The sequence below is a fragment of the Podarcis melisellensis genome (genome assembly GCF_964234715.1).
Source record: "Podarcis melisellensis genome assembly, chromosome: Z".
In the NCBI taxonomy this organism is placed as follows: domain Eukaryota; kingdom Metazoa; phylum Chordata; class Lepidosauria; order Squamata; family Lacertidae; genus Podarcis; species Podarcis melisellensis.
The window spans coordinates 13,226,907-13,250,954 of record NC_138547.1 but is presented as its reverse complement, the minus strand read 5'-3'; the positions used below and the strand labels follow the sequence as shown (position 1 = coordinate 13,250,954).

General features: G+C 47.2%; 3 protein-coding genes and 1 pseudogene across 5 annotated transcripts; 2 read left to right on the top strand and 2 right to left on the bottom strand.

Annotated features, from left to right (window-relative positions):
- The first annotated feature begins 1,113 nt into the window (after positions 1 to 1,113).
- On the top strand, positions 1,114 to 4,640 carry RNF183 (ring finger protein 183). The gene has a single exon (XM_081896757.1). It carries the CDS (start codon positions 3,081 to 3,083, stop codon positions 3,669 to 3,671), a length of 591 nt encoding a protein of 196 aa, XP_081752883.1. The 5' UTR covers positions 1,114 to 3,080; the 3' UTR covers positions 3,672 to 4,640.
- Positions 4,641 to 5,740: 1,100 nt separating this feature from the next.
- On the bottom strand, positions 5,741 to 18,496 carry PRPF4 (pre-mRNA splicing tri-snRNP complex factor PRPF4). Of its 2 annotated transcripts, none has more exons than XM_081896496.1 (14): positions 18,363 to 18,496; positions 17,181 to 17,358; positions 15,500 to 15,686; positions 15,310 to 15,397; positions 15,019 to 15,098; positions 14,705 to 14,798; positions 14,159 to 14,253; positions 13,623 to 13,681; positions 12,605 to 12,728; positions 9,504 to 9,593; positions 8,770 to 8,892; positions 7,279 to 7,386; positions 6,755 to 6,873; positions 5,741 to 6,339 (listed from the first exon to the last, which is right to left on the bottom strand). In XM_081896496.1, exons 1-14 carry the CDS (start codon positions 18,393 to 18,395, stop codon positions 6,146 to 6,148), a joined length of 1,572 nt encoding a protein of 523 aa, XP_081752622.1. In that variant the 5' UTR covers positions 18,396 to 18,496; the 3' UTR covers positions 5,741 to 6,145. The 2 variants fall into 2 exon arrangements, with proteins under 2 accessions (XP_081752622.1, XP_081752623.1); XM_081896497.1 differs by having other exon boundaries at positions 18,372 to 18,472.
- An 89-nt stretch (positions 18,497 to 18,585) lies between these two features.
- Positions 18,586 to 20,874, top strand: CDC26 (cell division cycle 26). The gene is made up of 2 exons (XM_081896662.1): positions 18,586 to 18,828; positions 20,444 to 20,874. The coding sequence occupies exons 1-2, from the start codon at positions 18,748 to 18,750 to the stop codon at positions 20,615 to 20,617; spliced, it is 255 nt and encodes an 84-aa protein (XP_081752788.1). The 5' UTR covers positions 18,586 to 18,747; the 3' UTR covers positions 20,618 to 20,874.
- A 556-nt stretch (positions 20,875 to 21,430) lies between these two features.
- LOC309361547 (barrier-to-autointegration factor pseudogene) lies at positions 21,431 to 22,906 on the bottom strand (annotated as a pseudogene). The gene has a single exon. The product of its transcript is annotated as a barrier-to-autointegration factor pseudogene (transcript).
- Between the last annotated feature and the right edge of the window lie 1,142 nt (positions 22,907 to 24,048).

Sequence of the window (24,048 nt, the reverse complement as noted above, 5' to 3'; positions counted from 1 at the left end):
AGCAGAATGATGGGAGTTTTGTGTGTGATGAGAGCATGAAGGCAGTTCACAAACACATATCCAGAGTAATCAGAGGATATTTAGTATTTTGCCAGTCTCTTCAAGCAGCACTGGGCAATGTGCTTCCAACACTTCTTGTAAATCTTGCTTAGCCAGCTAACTTTTATGACCCCCACAAAATGACCTTTCTGAAGATAAATTTGAGGAGCAGCATGCTTTTACTTGGGATGTGGGTGGCGCTGTGGGTTAAACCACAGAGCCTAGGGCTTGCCGATCAGAAGGTTGGCAGTTCGAATCCCCGCGATGGGGTGAGCTCCTGTTGTTCGGTCCCAGCTCCTGCCAAACCTAGCAGTTTGAAAGCACATCAAAGTGCAAGTACAGTGGTACCTCGGGTTACATACGCTTCAGGTTACATACGCTTCAGGTTACACACTCCCTTAGCCCAGAAATAGTGCTTCAGGTTAAAAATTTGCTTCAGGATAAGAACAGAAATCGGGCTCCGGCGGTGCGGCAGCAGCAGGAGGCCCCATTAGCTAAAGTGGTGCTTCAGATTAAGAACAGTTTCAGGTTAAGAACAGACCTCTGGAACGAATTAAGTACTTAACCTGAGGTACTTGGGGACGCAGGTGGCGCTGTGGGTTAAAGCCTCAGCGCCTAGGACTTGCCGATCGAAAGGTCGGCGGTTCGAATCCCTGCGGCGGGGTGCGCTCCCGCTGCTCGGTCCCAGCGCCTGCCAACCTAGCAGTTCGAAAGCACCTCCGGGTGCAAGTAGATAAATAGGGACCGCTTACCAGCGGGAAGGTAAACGGCGTTTCCGTGTGCGGCTCTGGCCCGCCAGAGCAGCTTCGTCACGCTGGCCACGTGACCCGGAAGTGTCTTCGGACAGCGCTGGCCCCTGGCCTCTTAAGTGAGATGGGCGCACAACCCCAGAGTCTGTCAAGACTGGCCCGTACGGGCAGGGGTACCTTTACCTTTACCTTTACTACTGTAGATAAATAGGTACCTCTCCAGCGGGAAGGTAAACAGCGTTTTCGAGAGCTGCTCTGGTTCACCAGAAGCGGCTTAGTCATGTTGGCCACACGACCTGGAATCTATACGCGACTGGACCTAATGGTCAGGGGTCCCTTTACCTTTTATGCTTTTACTTAGCAGTCGTTCAACTATAAATTAACCCCTTACATATAGGAGATGCTGGATCAGGCCGCCATTAGGCTTCTTGGCAAGCCATGCCCCTTCGCCATTTTATATTGCTTTGATTGATTCATTGTATTTTATTGTGTGTTTTCTTTCATATTAATATTCTCTCCATTGCTTGGGGGGGGGCTCTGCACACACAAAAGTAAACAAACCATAATATCACTTACAAATGCAGGAGTTTTTTATTTTTATTGTGGGATCAACTTATCTTATATGTGCCCACTTGGGCCCTGTTACTGGTTCCACAGAATACTTGTTCCACACTTGCAAAAAGTCAAACTTTTACTGTGGCAGCACATAAACTTTGGAACTCCTTGCCAATTGAAATCAAGTGGGAAACCTTTGTAGTATTCTTTTCGGTGCCTGCTAAAAACATTTTTCTGTTGGAAAGCTGATACGGGCATGTCGATGTTAACATCTTTTAATCTCTTGACTATTAGTTTCAATTATCTTTAAATGCTTTTGTCTTTAACTTTTTAAAAAATGGGGGGAGGGAGTATTGTTTAGAGGTTTTAGCACAATCAAGCAGTATATTAATGATATTAAATAATACATTTATACCTGTTTCCACCATCAATGGACATGGTCCATTGCAATGTATAAGGGGGGAAGTTTTTGCCCTCCCACCAGGGTTTCGAAGCTACAATTCAGTACTAGGAGACAGTGGAAGGTGTTAAGGAGAGGAAAAAATGTCTTACTGCTTTTGAGAATTGTGCTGGGATTTTAAGGCAAATGCTGCTGTGCCTCTTGGAGCGTGCCTTATTGTTCTCCCATGCTCCTAAATCAAGGTACCTAAAATCAATGGCAGCAGTGCTGAAAAATAGGTCAGCTTGGGGCTTCCAGGAGGCTTTCCCTGCCGGCCTTCCACCGGTTCTCTCACCTTGGCTTCCAGGCCCTGGTAGTAAACAACAGCTGCTTACCAACCTGACAGAGGAGAATGCCAAGCTCTGCCTAAGGGACAAAGTCCCCTGAGAATGGGAGGAGGAGAGCGAGCACCTTTGGTTTAGCAGCACCAGCAAAGGAAGCATCTTCCTGCCTAGGCTCTCTCTCTCTCTCTCCATTTTGGACCAGTTCAGATCCCACTGCAAACCCACACTTGCTCGCCAATCTTAATAAAGAATAAGGAAGCAGAAGGAGAATGCATCAGACTTCTGGCAGGTGTGAAAAGCAACCTTGTTCCTGGATGGAATTGAGTTAGGATGAGGCCACACTGTCCACATCTCCTGCTTTTCAAGGCAAGGTAGGTTTTGGGTATTGTTTTTTTGCAGGGGTGGGTGGGTGTAGGACACAGGCAGCTGCCTTTATGCTATAGAGTCAGAGCATTGATCCTTCGACTGGCAGTGGCTCTACCACTACAGCACAAGCCTCTATGTGCTTCCTCTGATAAGGCTATCAATGGCTACTAGCCATGACACCTATGCTCTGTGCGCAAGGTTTCCCATGTATTTCTGGTTGGCTGCTGTGAGAAGAGGATGTCGGGCTAGAATGCCATTGGCCTGATCCAGCAGGCTGTTCTGATGTGGATGTTTATCTTCCCATCCTTGCCTTATCAATTGCTTTGCAAGAGAAGGGCTCGCTTCCACTCTTAAACTTCATACTGTGAAGTCCCTTGGGTGGAGGACCTCTCTCTTTGCATTTGATGATGCTGTAAAAACCAGGTGTTGGGGACCTTTGTCCCCCCACCCCCACCAATGCTGAAGAACTACAACTCCCATCAGCCTCAGCAAGCACGGCCCTATGGCAAGCCAATTGTTGCATCTTGTGGGCCAAAGGTTCCACTGCATTGATGCTGCTGTATGATTACTGTCACTGAGCTTCCACCTGCCCTGTTTTTTTTGGTCTCCTAGGTAGCAAAGAAGGCTGTGTTGCTGACGGGTCTCCCCATGGCTGAGAAGGAGGTCCAGGGGCTGGAGGCCGAATGCCCCATCTGCTGGAACCCTTACGACAACACTTTCCGCACCCCCAAGGTCCTTCAGTGCCAACATTCCTTCTGCATTGAGTGCCTGGCTCATCTCAGCTTGGTGTCCCTGGCTCAGAACCGCTTGCAGTGCCCACTCTGCCGCCACCCTACCGTCCTCCCCTCTGACCAGCCCGTCACTGAGCTGCCCACCAACGAGGCCATCCTGCGCCTGCTGCGCCTGGAGCCCAACCACATCATCCTGGAGGGCCGGCAGCTGTGCTTGAAGGAGCAGCGCAAGAGCAGGTACTTCCTCCGCCAGCCCAGGGTCTACACCTTGGACCTGGGCCCAGTGACAGATCCCAGCATTGACAGCTACCGTGAGCAAAGCCGCCCGGCCAGCACTACCACTGCCGCCACAACCCTGCCCAACCACCACCGCTCCCCAATGTGGCCGTGTGCCTGCAACCCCCAGCTCCGGATTTTCACCTACCTGATGGCTGTCATCTTAAGTGTGACTTTACTACTCATCTTCTCTATCTTTTGGACCAGGCAGTTCTTTTGGGGGTGGGGGTGACAGGGACCAGCAGCCTCCTCAGGCGGAAGATGCTGGGAGCAGGGTAGAGGTGGTTGGCAAGCAGCAGCAAAGTGTTGGGAGGACTAGCTTGTGTGTGCTACACAACCTGCCTTGAGTTCTCTAAGTCAGCTCAAGTGTGCTGGAAGACATTGCCCAGAGTTATGATTTAAGACTCAAAGCTCTGTCAGATTCTGCCTATCAAACAAGAGAGAGGCTGCCAATTGTCCTTCACCCCAGACAGCAAAATGGTTTGGACTGCCACTGGGTCCCAGGATTTGACATTGAGGGTTACTTGTGAGCTTTAAAATAGGGATGGGGATGAGGACATGGCAGGGCAGTGGGAGCATTTCAACGAACAATCTCACTGCTTCCTAAGTTGGCTGAAGTGGGTAAAAATAGATAATGGGAACATAGCAGGTGTGGAGAGCTTTTCTCATTCCAGGTGTTGCTGAACAACAATTCCCATCATCTCTGGTCATGATGGGAGTTGTAACACAACGTCTGGAGGGCCCAAGCTTCCCCATACTTGGAGTAAAGGGACATAGCGACATTAGTCAGGCCATTGGTCCATCTAGCTCCATACTGTCTACACTGAGTGGCAGCTCTCCAGGGTTTCAGGCAGTGGCCTCTCTTATTGCTACCTGGAGATTCTGGGGATTGAACCTGGAAGACTCTACCACTGAGCTATGCCGACCCTCCAAACCGGACTCTTCCCCTGTGCCAAATGCCTCTGCTGCAGCCAACGAAGAGTTCCCAACATTTAGAGAACACTGACTGCACTGCTGAATGTGGAACCACCAAGGCTGCAGATCTTAACTGTTCTCTGTCCAGGGTTGGAGATGGTCCGCTGTGTACTCAAGTCATGCAGGTATGAAAATGAAGGCAGATGCTCAACGTTTTTTTACTTCTGGTGTATGCACTAATGGTTAGAGGGCCAAACGGCAGTGACATTAAAACTTTTGTATCTATGCTGCAGTGTTTTGTTTCAAATTGCATCAGCTTGTAAGAGTGGGGGGGTTGATAATAGGATTAAAGCAATCTTTTGGATCTTGCAAGGAGGTAGGTTTAGCAAGGACAAGGTGGATTGGGAAAGGGACACACAAAATGAACATTAGTGGGGCGGCTGCAGAGCCTTTCCCTACAAGGAAATGACAATTCAGGGGTGGAAGATCTTTTCCCCCAACCTACCATATTTTTCGCCCTATGGGATGCACCGTTCCATAAGGCGCACCTAGTTTTTTTGGGGGGAAATAAAGGGAAAATTATTTTTCCCCCCCAGGCGCGGGAGGCCCACCCGAGCTTCCCCCGACCCCAGCCCCCAAACAGGCAGTTCTCTGCAAGCCGTGGGAGCCCAGCGCTGGCTCCCGCTGCTTGCGGAGAGGTCCACGAAGTCTGGATGCGCTGAGCTCAGCGCGTGCAGGCTTCAGCATGCAGGCAACTCTCCGCAAACAGCGGGAGCGCTCCCAATGCTTGCGGAGAGGTCTGCAAAGCCTGCATTCGCCCCATAGGACGCACACACATTTCCCCTTCATTTTTGGAGGGGAAAAAGTGCGTCCTATAGGACAAAAAATATGGAAATTACCTCATTCCGTTCTGAGCAACCTTCTGAGCGCCACATGCTGGTGGTAGGTGGGGTGAGGCAAAAGTGAGTGGGGCAGCTAATGTAAATGTTACCTCTGTGCAGCAGGCCAGTTTCCATATCCACACACGCCCTTCCATCTCCTCCATCTAGGCAAGCAAGAAGTATTATCAGAGTGAAAGGACACATTCCTGCCAGGCAAAAACTCTCAGGGAGGATGTGAAACATGGTTTGCGGGGGGGGGGTGGCCGGGGGAGAGTCCTGAGGGCCAGGCAGGGAAGCCTGGAGGGCCACATCTGGCTTAGGGGGCCTGTGGTTTCACCATTCCCGGGCTAATGATCTTTAAGGTCCCTACCAACTTGATGAGTCCATGAATGCAGGAGTGATAATAGGAAAGCAGATCACCGAGGGGTGGGGCAGGGGAGGCACCCCATCACCAGAGGCTGTTTGGCTCAAGAAACAATGTGTCAAAAACACAACCCACACAGGCTTCACCATTTTCAAGCAGCCACTTTGCTTTAATGTTAGGGTGTCGTTTTTCAAGAAAAGTCTCTGTCCGAGTGAGAAGAAGCTGTGACCCCACTCCCAAATAACAACCAGAACAACCCACCCTACCAGCTCTGTTAGCACCATTGGTATTCCTAAAGGTTGGTGGTGTTAGATCAATGCAAGCCTGTTCCACAGGGAAGGGAGGGGAGAGTACACAACTACAGTAAAATGCAATAGGAAAGGCGTTCTCAAACTCAGCTTGGCCTGAACAGAGGGTGTGCAGGTGTGAGGAGGGGGCAGTATCCCAGAAGCGCATCAAGCCATGCCCTGATCTGTGGCGGAGGCCCAGGGAGTCACAGCAGGCTGCCTTCCTTGGCTGTGGATCCGGCAGAAATGCTCCTTCCCCCTACTCTGCCATCCAAAGCTTGAAAGTCCTGTCATAAGAGCATGTGGCGATCAGCTGTCCGTCCAGGGAGATGTCCAAGCCCATGACTTTGCCCTCGTGTCCTGCCAAGGTTTTCAGCGGGGATGAGCCTGGGTGAGTCCAGACCTTGGCTGTGTTGTCGTAAGCTCCAGTAAGCAGGAAGTTGCCATGATTTGCTGGGTGGCGGGAAAGAGAAAAATAACAGGAAGTGAGGAGGAGGACTAAGGAGGCAATATAGAGATTCACAACTTACAGCAGGGGTGAGGAACTACAACTCCCATAGTCCATGACCATTAGCTATGCTGGCTAGGGCTGATGGAGTTGGGAGTCCAACTACTTCCAGAGTGCTACCAGTTTCCCCAAAACCTTACCCAGAAGCCAACCATAAGCAGGGAACAGGGGGATGCAGGAAGAGGGAGGGCGAGTGACAGAGCATACAGGCTATTCTCAAGAGCCAGGGTATTTGGGGAGGGTGGGGAGCGGTATATATCCATGTCTTGGGAATCTATGTTGCACTTAGACAAGGTACTTTTCAGCCCATTATATATCTTCAGTTTCTGGGGAAAGGCCATAGCAGCTGCAGAGACTTACGTTCAAACTTCACTCCGGTCACCAGGTTCTGATGGGCAGGGATGGTGTAGATGCACTTTCTCTGGCGGAGATCCCACACTTTACAGGTGTTGTCACCGCTGCCAGTGGCAATGTGGTACCTATGAGAAGTACGGAAGAGGAGGAATTCGGGTTTGCGTGCAAGGGGGTTGCTCCCAGCTTCAGCCCTATTCATAGTCCTACATGATTATGAAAAAGCTTTAATAAAATATATTGAGGGAGGGGGGAAGGCTATGCACCCATCATACATTTAAAGCACATGGCTTTTGCCAAAGAATCCTGGGAACTGTAGTTTACTAAGGGTATAGGAAATTATAAGCTCTGTGAGGGGGAAACTAAAGTTCCCAGGATGATTTGGGGTGGGAAATGTGCTTTGAATGTATAGTGTGCATGCAGACTAAATTAGTTCCATTAATTTCAATTAATCTACTCCGAGCAGAAGTTAGTTGTCTGTGTGTCAATATTAAGACCTGCACCCCAAGAGGGGATGGCAAATTGGTTCTTACCCGTTAGGGGAAAAGTTGATCCCATAGATCTCCTTGAGATGACCCTCCAAAAACATGATACAACGCCCCGTGCGCAGATCCCACACGCGGCCAAATGCATCAAGGCCACTGAAAGGAAGAGGAAAATGTCAAACAATATTTTTCTCACACAAACCCCTTCCCGTGCTTCCACTTTGAATAAGTGGCTTCACTTAAAGCCATCTTAGGATCTTCTTTCCTCTTTAGTTGTCACCTAGGCTGGATGCCTCTTAACATCACTAAACAGGAGCCAAAGGAGCTTCTGTGAACCACTGTTGTTAAACTGGAGCAAAGCCTTTCTGCAATGCAGCTCGGATTGCCTCCCATGTTACTACCACCTCCTGTCTGCAGATCCAAGGTTCTGCAAGCAGAACCCAGATCTGACCTACCTGGCAAATTACATGTAGCAAAGTCTAATTAGCACACTTTGTTTGTATAGATTTAGAATATTTATAATGCACTTAAATCAAAAAGTTATCTACGAGGAGTATGAAAACTGTAGGTGAAACATAGCTAAAATCTGCAAAACAATTAAAAAGCAAAAATATACATAAAAGCCATTGGCATTATAAACACGCATAAAAATAAGTAGAACTTTAAAAACAAAGTAACTAAATTATGCACCTGGGTAGGCTTGTCCAAAAAAAAAGGATCCAGCAGGCGCCTAGAACTATAAACAGTGGTACCTCAGGTTACATATGCTTCAGGTTACATACGCTTCAGGTTACAGACTCCGCTAACCCAGAAATAGTGCTTCAGATTAAGAACTTTGCTTCAGGATGAGAACAGAAATTGTGCTCTGGTGGTGCGGCAGCAGTAGGAGGCCCCATTAGCTAAAGTGGTGCTTCAGGTTAAGAACAGTTTCAGGTTAAGAACGGACCTCCGGAACGAATTAAGTAGGTAACCAGAGGTACCACTGTAGCTTGCTTAATGTCAATAGGCAGGGAGTTCCAAAGCATAGTTATATGGCAATGAAGGATCGACTCAATTACAAACAAGCTAAAGCAAGAGCTGCCCAGATCAGAATTTGAGGATTTGGAACAATGATGGGGCAAATGTTAATATTACCCTAAACAGTTGAAACTTTTATTTTAATGAGTAGTATAAACTCAGGAATACAGTCAAAACATTGGTCCATCTAATTCAGTAGTGTCTACACTGACTGGCAGCTGCTCTCCAGGATTATAGACAGGGAGATAACTATTGGGGGATTGAAGCTGTGACTTTCTAAATGCAGAGCAGACACTCTTATTGAAGCTATGGCCCCTCCCTCATTAGAATTTCCACCCTGTGACTTTTTAGCTGCAGGAGTGAAGACTTGAGTGGAATCTTCTGAAGGTAGAATCCCAACCAGTTCTCTCTCTTTTCTGGCATTTTAGAACTAGCAAGAATGAGCACCATTACTGACTGGCTGATACTCGCTCAGTGAGACCCCCAAGGAGGGTTAGGACTTGCACTTGCATGTAGATTTACCCAGTGGCAGAAAGGGAGCCGTCAACATGGAAGGCGATGTCGTAAACTCCTTTGCTGTGCCCCTCCTGGTGCAAGATCTCCTCCTGAGCCTCCAGGTCCCACAGGCGCCAAGAGTGGTCATAGCTGCAGGGGGTGGGGAGGTGGAGAAGAGACAAAGACCCACGTGAATATCTCACAAGGCCCCAACAGGTCCCCTCCCTGAAGTTCAAGCAGGTGGCTGGATTGTCTATCCTATCTCCACTCCAAGCTGAGACCATGGAATTAATCTAATCTGCCCCTGGCCCCCACAAACTTAGATGATCAGCCAACTGATACAGGGATATGTGTAGCATTTAGGACACATAATTCAATTCCCTGCTCAGTTGCCAATCTCACTGAGGAAGTATTGGGATCTTCAACTGCAGCTCCCTCCCATTCTGACCTCTCCCTTTCCATCTTGTGTAATGAGTGATGGGCTGAGTGGAAAGAAGTAACATATCACAAGGGGATGATAACAACTGTTTTTCTATCAAAGGCAGAATTCTTTCGAAGGTAACCAATGGCGGCGGCATTGCCAGTGGTGGCGAGACTACTAACAATGGAAGGCACTCCCTTTTCTTCCTTTCTGCCGCTCTCTGCTCTTCCTCCCTCTCCATCACATAATTTCCCTATTTATTCTCCTCCTTGCTACCCACAAGAAATTAGACCAGGTGCCACGTGTGGCCCTTTGGGCTGCACCCCCTCCTCTGACTTACCAGGTGGTGCCCAGAAACCTGCCAGAGGGATGCCATGCCACCCGGGCTACTCTCACTGTGTGTCCCTCGATGTCAGCCACTGGTTCATCACTGAAAGAAACACAACATCTCATGACAAATTCTTGATGGTGCTGGCTGTCCCATAAGTGAGACTAAAATAAAGAGGCAGTTTGGAAAACACAATAAGTACCAACAGTGGAAGATTGGCAGATGAAGATGATGGACTTTTCGGAGCTAGCAGACCTGACTGGAAGAGTCCGTGACCAGAAGGAGGGGGATTACCAGGAGGAATGGACAAAATTTAAAGACTATTTAGTTAAATATGTTAAGTTAACTTAATTGGAAAAACTTGCAAATATCAGATAGGCTTAGGATTTAAATATGTAATGTGATGAATCAATATGTTTAATGCTGAATTGGGAAGGAAGAAAGATGCTAAGTGATTAAGTTAATTTTATAAGAATATTGGATTTGGAAAACCGTTAAAATGATATACACTGAAATTCAACCAGGGGGGTCAAAGGGCAGTCAAAACAGAAGGGAAAACCCTGACTGCTCAAGCAGAGCAGTTGTGGCTCAGTGGTAGACAAACTCTGCAGGCAAAAGAATCCCAGATTCAATCCCTGGGGTCTCAAAGTACAGCTGGGAAATCCTCCCACCTGAAACTGTGGAGAGCCACTGCCTGTCAGAGCAGACAACAGTGGTCTTGAGAGGCAATTAGTCTGGCTTGCTATAAAGCAGCTTCCTATGGGATTGTATTCAATTAAGTTCCTTTCAGAGCAGACCCAGTGAAATTACTGAACCTAGGTTAACCATATCCATGCATTTCAATGCGTCTACAATCCTGTGTTCCAAAATAAAGCGACCGGATGGTGAAACAGTGACCTCATTGGCAGGGGGGAATCTTAATACTTCCTCAAGTATCAGAGTTACTAGACCAGCTCCACTTACTGTAGCTGCTATCTTCAGTTTGATTGAGCCCCTTGCTGCTGGAATGATCCAGTCCTGAACACGCAACCCTGACTTTCTTAAATAAAAGGTGAAGGAACTCAGGGAACTCCAGAAGGAAGCCTAACCCAGTGGGGTTTGAATTTGACATCAATATAACAAGCCACAGAGTGGACCCAGAACAACATATTTTAAAACTTGTCCCTTTTGTGGCCGTGTCTTTACCTGCCCCATATTATACAAGATGTCAGGGGTGGGGCAGGTGCGGCTTGGCAAAAATGGCCCTATGGGCCATATCAGGTTCCCTGCCAGGCCCAGTCAGGCCCATGGGCCACAGGTCCCTCACTCCTGCAAAAGAGGGTCTCGAGTTCAACAGGTGGGAGAAAATCTATCACTAAATATGAGTTTGAGCAAAAGATTCCTGCATTGCAGGGGCCTGGATTCAATGAGCCTCGTGGTCCCCTCCAACTTGACAATTATATGATTCTATGACCTCACAGGCACCCAAGACTGACAGAAGGAGTGTGAATTTACCGCCACTGATGCTTCTGCCCACAGCAACAGTATTTGGCAGAAATAAACCTCTTCCCTGAGGCCCAATTAAAGAATCTGCTCTCTCTCTCTGTTTCCTTGGATAAGGCACTGACAAAATCAACGGCCTTCCCCAAGAGTCACAGTGCCTTGACTGTTGGAACAAACCCAGCTTGTCTGGGTGCTATTAACAGGGGACATAGCAAGACAAGAGGTGTAAAATGTAAGACAAGTATGACATGGGGGAGAAATGGGAAACCCCCGCACCACCACACAGTTTGGGCCGGGGGCACAACCAATAAGCCAAGCAAACTCGTGTCTCTATAAAGCTTTAGAAACAGTAACACAGAAAAGAAGCCTCATTATAAGGAGAGAGGAGCACTGCTGGATCAGGCCCCAAAAGCAGTGTTTTCCAACCTTTTTTGGGCAAAGGCACACTTGTTTCATGAAAAAAATCTCGAGGCACACCACCATTAGAAAATGTTTAAAAAATTAACTCTGTGCCTATATTGACTATATATAAAGTAACTCTCTTTAATAGGAATCAAATAAACACAAAGATAGTATTTTATAATTTTGGAATTTTATAATTCCAAATTTTGTTCAGAGTCCAGTTCTTTTCTTTTCAAAAACTTTTCCATCACTGCAGTATCCGGCCATCCAATTGCCACTGACAAACGGATACAGACCCCTTTTTTTACAGCACAGCTCGCACAAATGTACACGGAACACCCTTTGCGAATTAAAACACACAGTCTCACGAGAGCAAGGAGCAGCGATTTTATATTTTACGAAAAGAAGTTGCTAGTCCTCATGGTGACAGGGTGGAAAATATTTAAAAGGAGAACCACCTTGAGGAAGGTGGAGCCATATCACATCCCGGCAGGAGGCCTAAATTGGTGGAACGCTCAGGCCCCGCCAATTCAAAGAGGACTATTAATTTGGAGAGCTGCTATCTTCCAAACTGTGAGACGACGTGGCAAAAGGGGAGCCCTGAATGGAACTTTGCGTTTTTGTCTCAACGCCGGTCTCGCGCTGCCGCTTCCCGCGCTCTCAAGGACCCGGGAGGAGGAAGACGTGAAGGGAATCCCGAAGGCGCGAAAACCTCGCGCATGCGCAGGCCTTCCGCCTGCGACAGCCCAGTAGGCCGGCCGAAGCGAGCGGCGATGGGATGTGGGAGGGAGCTCGCTCGCCGCCCCGCGTGTGCTCGCCGCCGCCGCCCCGCCTCTCGCCGCCCGACTCGCCCGCCTCCCTCCCACGGCACACCAGGCAACGTCTCGTGGCACACTAGCGTGCCGCGGAACACCGGTTGGGAAACACTGCCCAAAAGCACCCATGGCAAAATAACTCTGGGAACTATAGTTCACCCACACCGGACTATAATTCCCAGCACTTGTAACAAACTACAGCTCCCAGGATTCTTTGGGGGGGAACCACGTGCTTTAAAAGTATGGTGTGGTCATGCCCCTGCCTCAGTCACTTGTGTTAGCTTTTTGTTTGTTGCAGAAGGAAGTTAAACAGGAAACCATTCTCTGGGCTGCTTTAATATTTTTCTCTACCACCCGCAGCAGCCAATAAAATAAGGAAGGGAAAGTAACTCCTTTTTCTGGGCCCAGGCGTACCTTTCAAGACTCCAGAGTTTGACAGAGCCATCCGCTGCGCATGAAGCCAGGTTAACGTCCTTCTTGTCCAGGGAGATAGTTGCCTTGGGGTGAAAGACAATGGCTCCAACGTTGGTGTTGTGCCCTTGGGAACAGACAAGACAGACAGACAGTTTGAGAGCCAGCCAATTTAAAGCTTGCTTCCTCTGTCTGGGCCTCTTCCTATTGCTCCGAAGAGACTCTTTGGGAATCACTCCAAATTTAGTTTTTGTGCTAAAGCAGGGGTGGGGAAGCTTGGCCCTGTAAGCCAAACGTGGCTCTCAAGACCTTCCACTTTGGTCCCTTGGCACTCTCCCCACACTAATTCACTCTTTCCCCTCAGGCCACACACTTCACTGTCCCTGCTTCACGCCCTTATTGAGTGTCTTCTGCCAGCCTGGATTGCATCCTTGAATTCTGAAAATGACTCTGGCTGGCCTGAATGGAGGATGGCTGCATGCCAATAGTGGGAGGGGCCAAAAGCAAAAGAAGATGGAGGAACAAATGCAGCTTTTCCCTTTATACAGTAGGCTACCTGCCTTCACACTCCCATTTCTAGGCTCCTTCCAGGCCTGATCAGAATTCAAGGACACATTCCACCTAAGTAAAAACACTAAAGGAGGGTGCTAAGCAGGGTTGGTGCAGTTGAAGAGAGTCCCAAGGGCCAGAGAGGCTGTGAGGGCCACATGTGGCTCACAGGCCTGACGTTCCCAAGCCCTGAATTAGTCAGCAGCTAAGCAGTGGGCCTACAGGATATGACTCCCAACACTGAATATTTAGAGTCCAGGCTGTCTTCGAGAAAGGAATGCCATCTCACCCAAGCCCAAGGTGAAAAAAAAGAAGAAGAGGTTTGCACAGCACCACTCTCAAAATTCATAGCCTCCCACCCACGTAGCCTTATGCTCCTAATCAGCCATATAATTGCTCCAGTCATTTGAGGGAAGATAAGAGAAAAGAAGGTTGCTTTGGCAATGGGTACGGTGGGAAACAGATACAATACCTCGCAAAGTGTGAATGAGATTACAATCCGGCACTGACCACAGTTTACAGAGGCCGCTCCTGGGAGAGGAAAGGCAGAAGGAAAACTGACTGGCATTTTATTTTATCTTAAAATGTTTTCAATCCCTTGTCTTTCTGTTTTACAAACAAAACCAACCAAACAAAACAAATCAAGGAAGTTAAGAATAAAAAAAAATCAAAAACATATAAACACCAAGCAAAATTCAATAGCAACACACACGCCAGTTGCAAGATAACAAGTCTAAAAACAAAACAGAAGATAGCAAGTCTAAAAACAACCTTCAACAAAATGATAAAATGCACCCACAGCATTAACACTTTCTAAATACTCCCACAATAGCCTTCCAGAGCTTGCTAATTGCCGGCCTTGAACAATATTACTTTCGGGATCCCTTCCAGCGCTACAATTTTATGAGTCTATGACTGCCCTCAACGGCTCAGGCAGCCTCTCCTGTGCACTATAGGAGAACTTAGCAGGATTGGGAGGGAAATAATGAAAAGCAGAATAAAGTTTACCAGCAAGCTGTAGCCAGGAGCTTGGAGTTGGGGCTGAAGTTGCAATAGGAGATAGGGCGGTCGTCCCCAATTTGGCTGCAGAAATTATTCAAAGACTGAAAGAAAAACAAAAAAACAAAAGATAATATTTTGCCACCAGAGGAACTGACGGGCTCACTAAAATGAGATAGCCCTGATATGGAAAAGAAAAGAGATGACGTTTCCTGCCCAGGCTGCTCTCCCACCTCACCCCCAGTAGTGTTTTCTACTGAGCTGAATTGTTGGGCCCATTTAGTGCAATGTTACATGCTCTGAACTGGCAGCTGAATTCCAAGCAACCAGCAGAAATCTTTCCTTGTCCAGATGTCCTTGGAGATGGAGATGCCAGGGAGTCAACCTGGGATCATCCACATTCAAAGCATTTACCATTGAACTATGCTGAGGAGGAGCAGAGGCACAGAAGCCTTCTGCAAGCTCATTTGAACCTCTGCATCTCGGGGGCCTTCTGGGCTGCAGCAGCCCAGTGCCCAGAACTTTTAAGTCATAGCAGAGATGGGTCCCACTTACCCTTAGAGATTTGTGCAGCTCCTGTTTCTGGGATGTCCGTGTGGCCTCAGGGACCTCCTTGAGCAGCCGGGCTTCCTCCAATCGCTTCATTGCCCTGTGAAGGGCACAAAAATTAATGTAATCAGGTCTTGCCCATATTCAACCCTTGCAGAAGCCTGCAAGTTGTGATGGTGACAATTCTTCTGTCATGTGCAGAAGGTGGGTGGGTTTGAAATCCCCCATTTCTCAACCACACCACCACTCTAGTTAGGGACAACTGATATAAAAGGCCTCATCAATGTATGCATTAGCATTTCTCAATCCCAGCCCCTTACCGAGGGAGAGAGTAGTTGGCGATCCACAGTCTGGCTGTCTTCAAAGTATTTGGTCCTTCGTGGTACCAGGTTTGCTGATACTAAGACAAAGGAAACATTAAAGGGGTGGGAATCTCTTGTGAGACTTGGCTAGTATAGTGGGCACACATTTAGAGCTAAGGGGAAAGGGGAAGTGTCAGAGCCCAATGGGAAAGTGTGAGCTGTGCATACAAAAGGTCCTAGGGTTTGTGAAGACTCCCATTTGAAACCCCAGAGCTGCTGTCACTCATAACACACTTTAAAATTTATTACCTCCTCTTTTGATTTCTTGGACTTCTCATCATCTTTTTTGGTCTTCTTCAATGCGTCCGTGCCAACCACAGACAGAATATTACGTAGCCTGTTGAGAAATAAAGTAAAGATTAAATTGCCTTTGTTTTTATGAGTCACATCAATGAACTGGAAAAGGAAGTGAGAGCAAGTCAATTTCATCCTCTCTCACCTCTCCCTCCTTTCTGCAGGGCCCTCTCCAAAAAGTGTGATGGGCTCCCCGAGGGCTCGTAAGCAGGCCTTGACCTCAGAGTCATCTGTGGAAACATTGATTTGCCTGGCCCGCTTCCGGCGCTCAAACTCTGCCAGGACCTCTGCCTGGCGCTCGCTGATGTGCTCTTCCAAGTCAAAAACTTCTCCTGATCATAGTAGAAAGCCAAAAGTTATAGGAAATACAATCCCAACAGGACCCTACAAAGCCTCAACACTTGGCCCTCATTTCGTAAGTTTGCTTCATTCCAATGAAGCCACAAGCAAAGAGTAACAATATGTGGTATATGTTGTGTCACCTCTCTGTGCTCCTTGAGTGTCCAGGTCAAAGCTTATGTTATCGGTGAGGCCTGTGGCTTAAGACTTTGATCTACACCCCTCTTTTCAGCCAAAAGTGGCTCCCCAAATGGCTTAAAATCAAAATTCATACAAAGGCACAATGTAATTAAGGTATTGCTTGGGGGGGGGGGTTAAGAGAGCACAATCTCTTATGGCCACTGGCAGTACACATTTTTATATCCAGAGGGAACAAAAAGGACCCATAGATGGGCAGCAGCTAACTAACAACCATTTCCTCCCCCGAAATGAAACCTAAGCAGAGTGTACCCACATTGATCTGCTGCCACCTGTGACACTCCTTCTCATCTTGTGTTTTGCTCCTTGCCACACCTATCTAGACTTAGATTATAAAGACCTCAGGGCAGGGATTTGTCTCTTGCTTGCTTTCTCCTATAAAGAACTACAGTGGTACCTTGTGTTGCGAACCGTCCCCCTTACGAATTCTTTGGGTTACGCACTCCACTAACCCAGAAGTAGATGCCCCTCGCTGCGAACTTTGCCCCAGAATGCGGGCAGAAATCACGCTCTGGTGGTGCGGCAGCAGCAGGAGGCGCCATTAGCGGAAGCTCGCCTCATGTTACAAGCGGTTTCCGGTTACTAACGGACCTCCGGAACAGGTTAGGTTTGTAACCAGAGGTACCACTGTATGTATAACAGATAGCATCCCTGGGATAAAGATAGCCTGGTCACATTTATCCATGGACTGATTGCTATAATGCACTGTACTTGGGGCTATCTTTGAAGATTGCTTGGAAACTACAGTTAAAGCAAATAAATGGGACTGGTCATGTGGAACCTATTTTGCCTGTCCTAAAGAGATACACTGGATTAAAGTTCATTGCCAAGCTCAAGCCAAAGTGCAGATTTTGACCTACAAAGCCCCAGATGGGTTGGGGCCAGGCTAGTTGACAGATTACCTGTTCCCGCATGAACCCACCCAAACATTAATATCTATTCTAGGTCCTACCACCCTTGGAAGTATGGTGCACAATGGCACAGGCACTGTCAGCACCAGGTGAATGCCTTCTTTGCTTGCACAGACTTTTAAGATGTTCTACTGCAGCATGTGGTTTTATGTCAGCACCTCGTTTAATCTCCATTATGCTGTGTAATGTTTTAGTGTGATTTGTTTTAAAGGACTTCCTGATTTAATTGTAATTTTAGTATTGAACTGTGAGCTCTGAGAGCATTTGCTGAAAACGACCTGCTTACAAGCATTCTTAACAAATTATCAGCCCCACTTAGCAGTTATTCCCTCCATCCTTTTCCTTCCATCTCCCAGTCAGCTCATTACCATCTCTTACCACTGGTGATATTGATGTTGCCAGCCTCAATAGCTGCTTTGACCGCATCTTTGCCCATCATCCCAGATTCCCCTTTGAGAAGACGCTCTCGCTCTTTCTCCTCCAAGCTCCCATAGAAAATCGGGGCTTTCTTGGCTGGAGGAGCATCCCCTTCATCTGAAGCCTTTGTTTTTGAACCCTGCAAGAAGGAAACTCAGCAGTAGCCTACATGGAGAAGTAAGAGAGCAAATGTGGGTTTCCCCCCACCTGCTGTCATAGGCTGGCTTGATGCAGAGAACTGGGGAAGAAGGTTCAGAGCCAGGGGGACAGTGATGCATGGTCAGAGGGAGAAGAGGCAACAGGCTTTAGTGAGCAGGAAGAGACTTGGGGCAGAGAGCAGTCCAGACTGAGGCAGAAAAGGAGGCTGAAAAGGAATAGGGCCAAAAGGCAGCAACCAGCTCCCCTCCCCCTATACTCCTGACTCATGACATCTGCCCACATCTGACAGCCCCCACCCCATCAAACAGTACATGAGACAATTTTGTTTTGAATCCCAGCATACTGTTAATCATTAAGGCTAAAACCCTAAGCCCACCTCTGTGGGAGTCAGCCCTACTGAACTGAATAGGACTTTCTTCTGAGCTGACACGGTTAAGGATTATATTGTTTGGTAATATATTTATTACAGTGACTAACATAAAATATTCCACAGGAACAGTCATATTAGTCCATGAGTATCATGCTACTTTAAAAGCAAAGGGCTGTATCCATATCTTGCTCTGAGTGGGCCCAGTAAAACTAAGGGGCTTGAATTGGTTATGTCTATTCATTTCAGTGGGTCTGCTCAGCAGAAATATTAGAAATCTTAAAGCATAACATTCTGCCTTTTGTTGCAGAAGCCGAAGCGTTGAGTTGCACCCAACTCAGCTCCACTGAAAGAGTAGAACCACTGAAATTAACAGCCGCAAGCGAGTCATATTCATTAATTCAAATGAGTCCAACCTTGAATTGAGCTTTAGTTGGATACAATCCGTTACGCCTTAAAAACTTTTACTACCGACGTGATGTTACGTTAGTCACTGCAGTAAATAAGTAGACACTGGCGTCTATTTCAAACAGATTTTTCATTTTATCATTTCTATGAAAAGATACACGTTTTTTAAACTAAGAAACCACATTATATCCCAGTTTCAAGCTCCCTGCCTTATTCACCACGGCGATCCGCGACGCAGCCATGGCGCTTTCCCAACCCCTTCTCTCAGACCGGAGCTCTGTAGTGGGGGAATCGCACACAACGGGCTCCCCACAAACACTTCCGGCACAGCGGCATCCCCCGCCCTCGCGGAGCGCCACAGCCAATGATGCCTTTCCATTCCATCCCGGAGAGCGGGTCGCTCTAGCCTGCCTGGGAGCTCTATGGTTATGCGGAGCGAGACCTTCCGGATTGCTGGCCGGCGACGTGGGGCATGGTGGGATCGAGCCTCTGGCGTTGGCGTCTGAACTAGAGGTGCAGGTGAAGAAAAGAGCGGGTTGCTGCTGCGCACGCGCGGGAGAGCCGCGGGGGGGAAAGGTGTACAGTACTTGCAAGATGCTGCGGCGGAAACCGACGCGGCTTGAACTGAAGCTGGACGACATCGAGGAGTTCGACGGCGCCCGCAAGGAACTCGAGGTGCGTGGGTGAGCGGTTGGTTGGTTGCGGGACGGCGAGGCGCTCCTTGCCCACCTTTCTTCGGTGGTGGTGTTGTTGTTTGCGCGCTCTGCACATGCTTTGTTAGTCATTTAGTCGTGTCCGCCTCTTCGTGACCCCTTGGACGAGAGCAGGCCAGGCACTCCTGTCTTCCACTGCCTCCCGCAGTTTGGTCAGACTCATGCTGGTAGCTCCGAGAACACTGTCCAACCATCTTGTCCTCTGTTGTTCCCTTCTCCTTGTGCCCTCCATCTTTCCCAACATCAGGGTCTTTTCCAGGGAGTCTTCTCTTCTCATGAGGTGGCCAAAGTACCAAAGTATTGGAGCCTCAGCTTCAGGCTTCCAGAGAGCACTCAGGGCTGATTTCCTTAAGAATGGATAGGTTTGATCTTCTTGCAGTCCATGGGACTCCCAAGAGTCTCCTCTAGCACCATAATTCAAAAGCATCAATTCTTCGGGGATCAGCCTTCTTTATGGTCCAGCTCTCACTTCCATACATCACTACTGGGAAAACCATAGCTTTAACTATACGGACCTTTGTTGGCAAGGTGATGTCTTAGAGATTCTCTTGTCCTTGCTCTCTTTTCTTTTTTAAAAAAGCTGTTTCTCTTCACAAGGGGAGTAGCCATCCTGTTTGTTATTGAGCTGCCCTGCCCAGGCTGCTCTATCCCACTCAGGAGGGTACTTAGTATAGTAAACAGGCGGTGAGGCAGAGCCACACACTGGGGTTGGATGCAATTCCCCCCTCCTACTGTTCTTACTTGGGTGGAACTTGCAGAACCAAGCTTATAAAATTATTCACAGTATGGAGAAAGAACACTGGCTCCTCAGGGCTGCTATTTGCTTGTTTTAATATAAGGTTGTTGGCTGGGGAAAGGTCGCAGCTCAGTGGCAAAGGGTTTTCTTTGCATTGAGCAGGTCCCAGGTTCAGTTGTGAGTACTGTATCCCCAGGTAAGTCTGGAAGAGCCTTCCTGCCTAAAACTGTGGAGAAGTGCTGCCAAACAGGGTGGATAATACTGAGCTAAGTGGATCCAATGGTCTGACTTGGTAAAAGGCAGCTTCCTGTGTTCTATGTTAGATGATCATAAGCTCAACTGTAAAGCATTTCCTTTGCATGCAGAAGCTCCCAAGTTCAGTCTCCAAGGTGGGGCTGGGAGACTCCCTGCCTGAAATCCTGCAATATTGTTGTTAGAGTAGACAATACTGAGCAAGATGAAACAATGGTCCATTTTGGTATAAAACTGCTACCTGTATTCCTGTGCAAGAAGGTGTGTTTGTGCGTACGCAGTAGCAGATCTAAATGCCAAATGATTCTCTTTTTTTAAAGAAAATTTTATTAAAGTTTCACATATAATAAATGCCAAATGATTCTTGAGGTTGCCTTCATGTTAGCCCCCTGCACTCACAAGTAAAGGTCTTTGGCCCCTTTCTGTGGCAGAACCTTTTGACAGCTTGCAGTGTCTTAAATCTGAAAGCAAAGAATCTGATACATTGCAGCTATATTTGAAAAAGAAAACATGTCATGGGTGGAGGAGGCACATATGTGATTGTCCTGGAGTAGTTTTCTTTAATCATGCTTCCCATTTGTTTCCACAGAGTCGTAGGAAGCGTGAGGAGGTGGATGTGGTGGGAGGCAGCGATGGTGAGGGTGCGCTGGGACTCAGCACTGATCATAAGAGCCGGGAGCAGATGATACATGACCGGATCGGCTACAAACCCCAGCCCAAACCAAACAACCGTTCATCTCAGTTTGGGAACTTTGAGTTCTAGAGCCCAAAGGGTGGACAGTGGCAGTGCCTGGTACCTGTGAGCTTCGGAAGAAAGCAGGAATTTGTTTCAGAAGCCCAACAAACTCTGTTTAGAAATAACAGAAGAGACTGAGCTTCTCTCCTCTAGGTTTTAAATGGGAGTTCCTCCTCCAAGCAGAGCAAGTCTTGCTTTCCCTACAAAGATGGGATCTCTTACTTGATGGTTTCTTTTGTGCAACCTTGCTAGGCTGCCGTGCTTAATAAAATGTTTGTTTTTAACTTTGCATGCTTCATTGTATAAACATAGATGGGCATTTTTACTTGTGAAAGAGACCTTGAGCCTTGCTGATGGGTGCCGTAACAGAAGTGAAATTGAGCAATTTTTATTTTTTTACTTTGAGGTGGTTTTAGAGTGGGTTTATTTACAACTGAGAGGCCCTAGATTATTAGCGGAAGAGCACAGACTGGATATGCAGAAGGTCCCAGGCTGAACTGCTGACATTGCCAGTTAAAAATGCTTCTGAGTTGCCAGCCTGGGAAATGACCATTTCCTGCCTGTATCCCTGGAGTAGACAAGGAGTGCGGAAGCTGTGGTCCTCCAGACGGTGCTGAATCATAGCTCTCATCCTCCCTGACCATTGAAATAGGCTGGCTGACATTGATAGGAATTAGGAGTTCACCATTGTCTGGTGGACAGTGGCAGAATTTCGCTTGCTTTAGAGTGGACTGAACTGAGTTAGGTGGACGAAAAGTCTGACTTTGAAGCAAAATTGATTTGGGGGGCAACCACACTATATTCCTCATCTTTCTCACACAAAGATGGAGTTGACCACGGTTATGATCAGTATGCTTTTATTTGCGGAGTGAAACAAGGTACCAAGATCTACTTGTTACAGAGATGCTCCAAAGGTGCAGGAGGTGTTAGTATTTGAGAATCTCCCCCTCTCCCTTTTGTCTTGGGAAGAAGGCATTCTCTCTAAAGCTGCTGCATACTGACAAATTAATCTTCCTGCAAAACAGTATGCCACAAGAGGCTGCCTTACAAGTCCATGGGTTGCAATAAAATCTGCTCCTGCCTTTTGTGCTTGAATTCTGTGTGATCCATTCATAAGCAGTAGGCTATAGCCAATGCTAGTCCTACTCAGAGTAGATCCACTGAAATTAATGAACGAGACTAAGTTGGGTCCATTAGTTTAATTGGGTTTATTGATTAGAACAAGTGATAGCCGCTAATGGTTTTCTGCAAAGAATTCTGGGAGCTGCAGTTTGTTAAGGGTGCTGAGAGTTGTTTTAGTAAACACAGCTGATTTTTGATTCTTGCCAGTAAACTGAGTAGCATAAAAATTATAGCGGGGATCAAACACTGGAGAGAAATCACAAAAATAATAATCCTAATAACATCTTTTGTCTTCAGAATTGACGGGTGCTAATTGGAGCTCAAACAAAAGGAGCAGGGAAACTTCTATTATTGTTAGCAGGCAGGTCTGGTTCTGGAGTTGGGTGGCCTAACAGTGAGGGGGGGTTCTATTAAAGCCACGTAAAAAACAACGACCTACTTGATGTTTAGAACATTTGATGTTTCTCAGTCCTCTCCCTGGAGAAAAAAATATTCAGTTACATTAAAAGGCAGCCATGGCTCCCCTCCACCCCACCCCAGTGTTGGGAGCAATAGTCCTCAGCAACCTGTGTAGATGCTGGAAGGTTTATAAGAAGTAGGTGCTGAGAGAGATGGGGAGAAACAATCTCTATTCAACTACAAAAGCCCTCACAGCATCCACCAGGCTTTGGCCAACAGTCACAAGAAAGCATCACACCATTCCTTCAGGCAGCCATAACAGTCTCTGGATTCCTTGGCGTTGGCAATGCACATGTTCTTCAGCCACTTGCGGAAGAGGTCCTTGTCCTTCAGCACTAAGAACGGTCCCAGAACCACATACGCCTTGTCAAAGTTTTAGTCTTCCAGCTTCCTGCCAAGTACATCTCCAATGCCAACTAAAGTACCAAGAGACTTGTCCCCTATGGGCTCTGCCACGAAGTCCTGATGCTTCTGACTGGTGGTCATGTTGCCTGGAGCTCTGCCTGCTCTCTTGCCTCAACCACTGCTCCTGCCAAAGGGTGCTGAGAGTTGTTAGAAGACCCACTAGTCTCACAGAGCTACAATTCCCAGAGTTCCCTGGGATTGATAAACCACTCTGGAAGCAGAAAAGGGGTTCTCAGCTCTCTTAGCAAATCAGTTCTCAGGATTCTTTGAGGGAAGCCATGATTATTTAAAACAATAGTGTTTTAAATGTGTTTTGTGAATGTGGCCAGTATATATAAGGAGGCATCATCAAAATCTATCTCCTGCACATGGTTCAAAAAATGTTTTGACACCGAAATGCATGAAAGATGCTGGCCTAAAAAAAAGTAAAGACACTAGCTTCGTGGTACTGCTAGGTGCTTTGAAACATTCCACACACATCCATAATTTCTATACGATACATTCTGCTTTATTAGTTACATACACAGACTGTTCATCTGTACTTATATAATGTTATCAGATGGGCAATCTCAAACTGGATTTAATGTACATCTGCCATAGAATATTTTGCTAGAAGAGAGAGACAAGTCTGAAAATACATTGAAAGGCACCATTGTTTATTGGGCACAGTGAGGTATACAGCACCAGCGACACAATTCTTTAGCAAGTAAAATGAGGCCCCAACTGCACCATATGTTTAAAGCAATATCGCATTGTTTTAAGCAGTCATGATTTCCCCAAAGAATCTTGCGAACTTCAATTTGTTATGGGTGCTGCAGTTGTTAGGAAACCCCTAGTCCTCTGATAGCTACAATTCCCTGAGTGGTTTAACAGTCAATCCTTTTAGCATGGGAACTTTGGGAGTTGTAACTCTGTGAGGTGAGAAGGGGGTCTCCTAGCAACTCTCAGTACCCTTAACTGAGGTTCACAGGATTTCTTGAGAAGCCATGACTGTTCAAAGGGGGCAACTGGCAAGTTGAAGGCTCGGAGGTGGGAGGAAGCTGGAGGCTTCAAGTACACCCATGAAAAGCCTTTCTTGCAACTTCTCATGAGAACATTGCAGATCATCACTCTCAGAGCTACCACACTTCCACCAAAGGCACCGCACTCACAGAACATGCCAAGCAGTACTTGCCTGGGCAGAAATGGGTTTGTGGACCGATGGCGGGAAGCAAGTAGAGAAACAGAAGCAGGCAGAAGAAAAAGGCTGGAATGTAGTTGCCGCCAAGCACATATTGCTGAAATCACATGTTAAATGCACATAAGATTCAAATTGCCTGTTTTGTTTTACTTCCAGTTATACATAAGATATAAGCCAAGATTAGGCACACTAGAAGAGACTGGTTTCCTCCCATCTATATAAAATGAAAGTTTAGGTCTCCTAAAGCTGGGAGCACACTGATACTATCATTAGGGCAGAGGTGGGGAAATCT

Excerpts from the sequence above, each read along its gene's own strand:
- RNF183 (XM_081896757.1), top strand. The coding sequence starts at position 3,081 with ATGGCTGAGAAGGAGGTCCAGGGGCTGGAGGCCGAATGCCCCATCTGC.
- PRPF4 (XM_081896496.1), bottom strand. The coding sequence starts at position 18,395 with ATGGCTGCGTCGCGGATCGCCGTGGTGAATAAG. Across the intron at positions 15,687-17,180 it reads CAACATCAATATCACCAGTG|GAGAAGTTTTTGACTTGGAA; the intron begins GTAAGAGATGGT and ends TACTATGATCAG. Across the intron at positions 8,893-9,503 it reads AGGTTTCTGGGCACCACCTG|CTATGACCACTCTTGGCGCC; the intron begins GTAAGTCAGAGG and ends CACCCCCTGCAG.
- CDC26 (XM_081896662.1), top strand. The coding sequence starts at position 18,748 with ATGCTGCGGCGGAAACCGACGCGGCTTGAACTGAAGCTGGACGACATC. Across the intron at positions 18,829-20,443 it reads GCGCCCGCAAGGAACTCGAG|AGTCGTAGGAAGCGTGAGGA; the intron begins GTGCGTGGGTGA and ends TTGTTTCCACAG.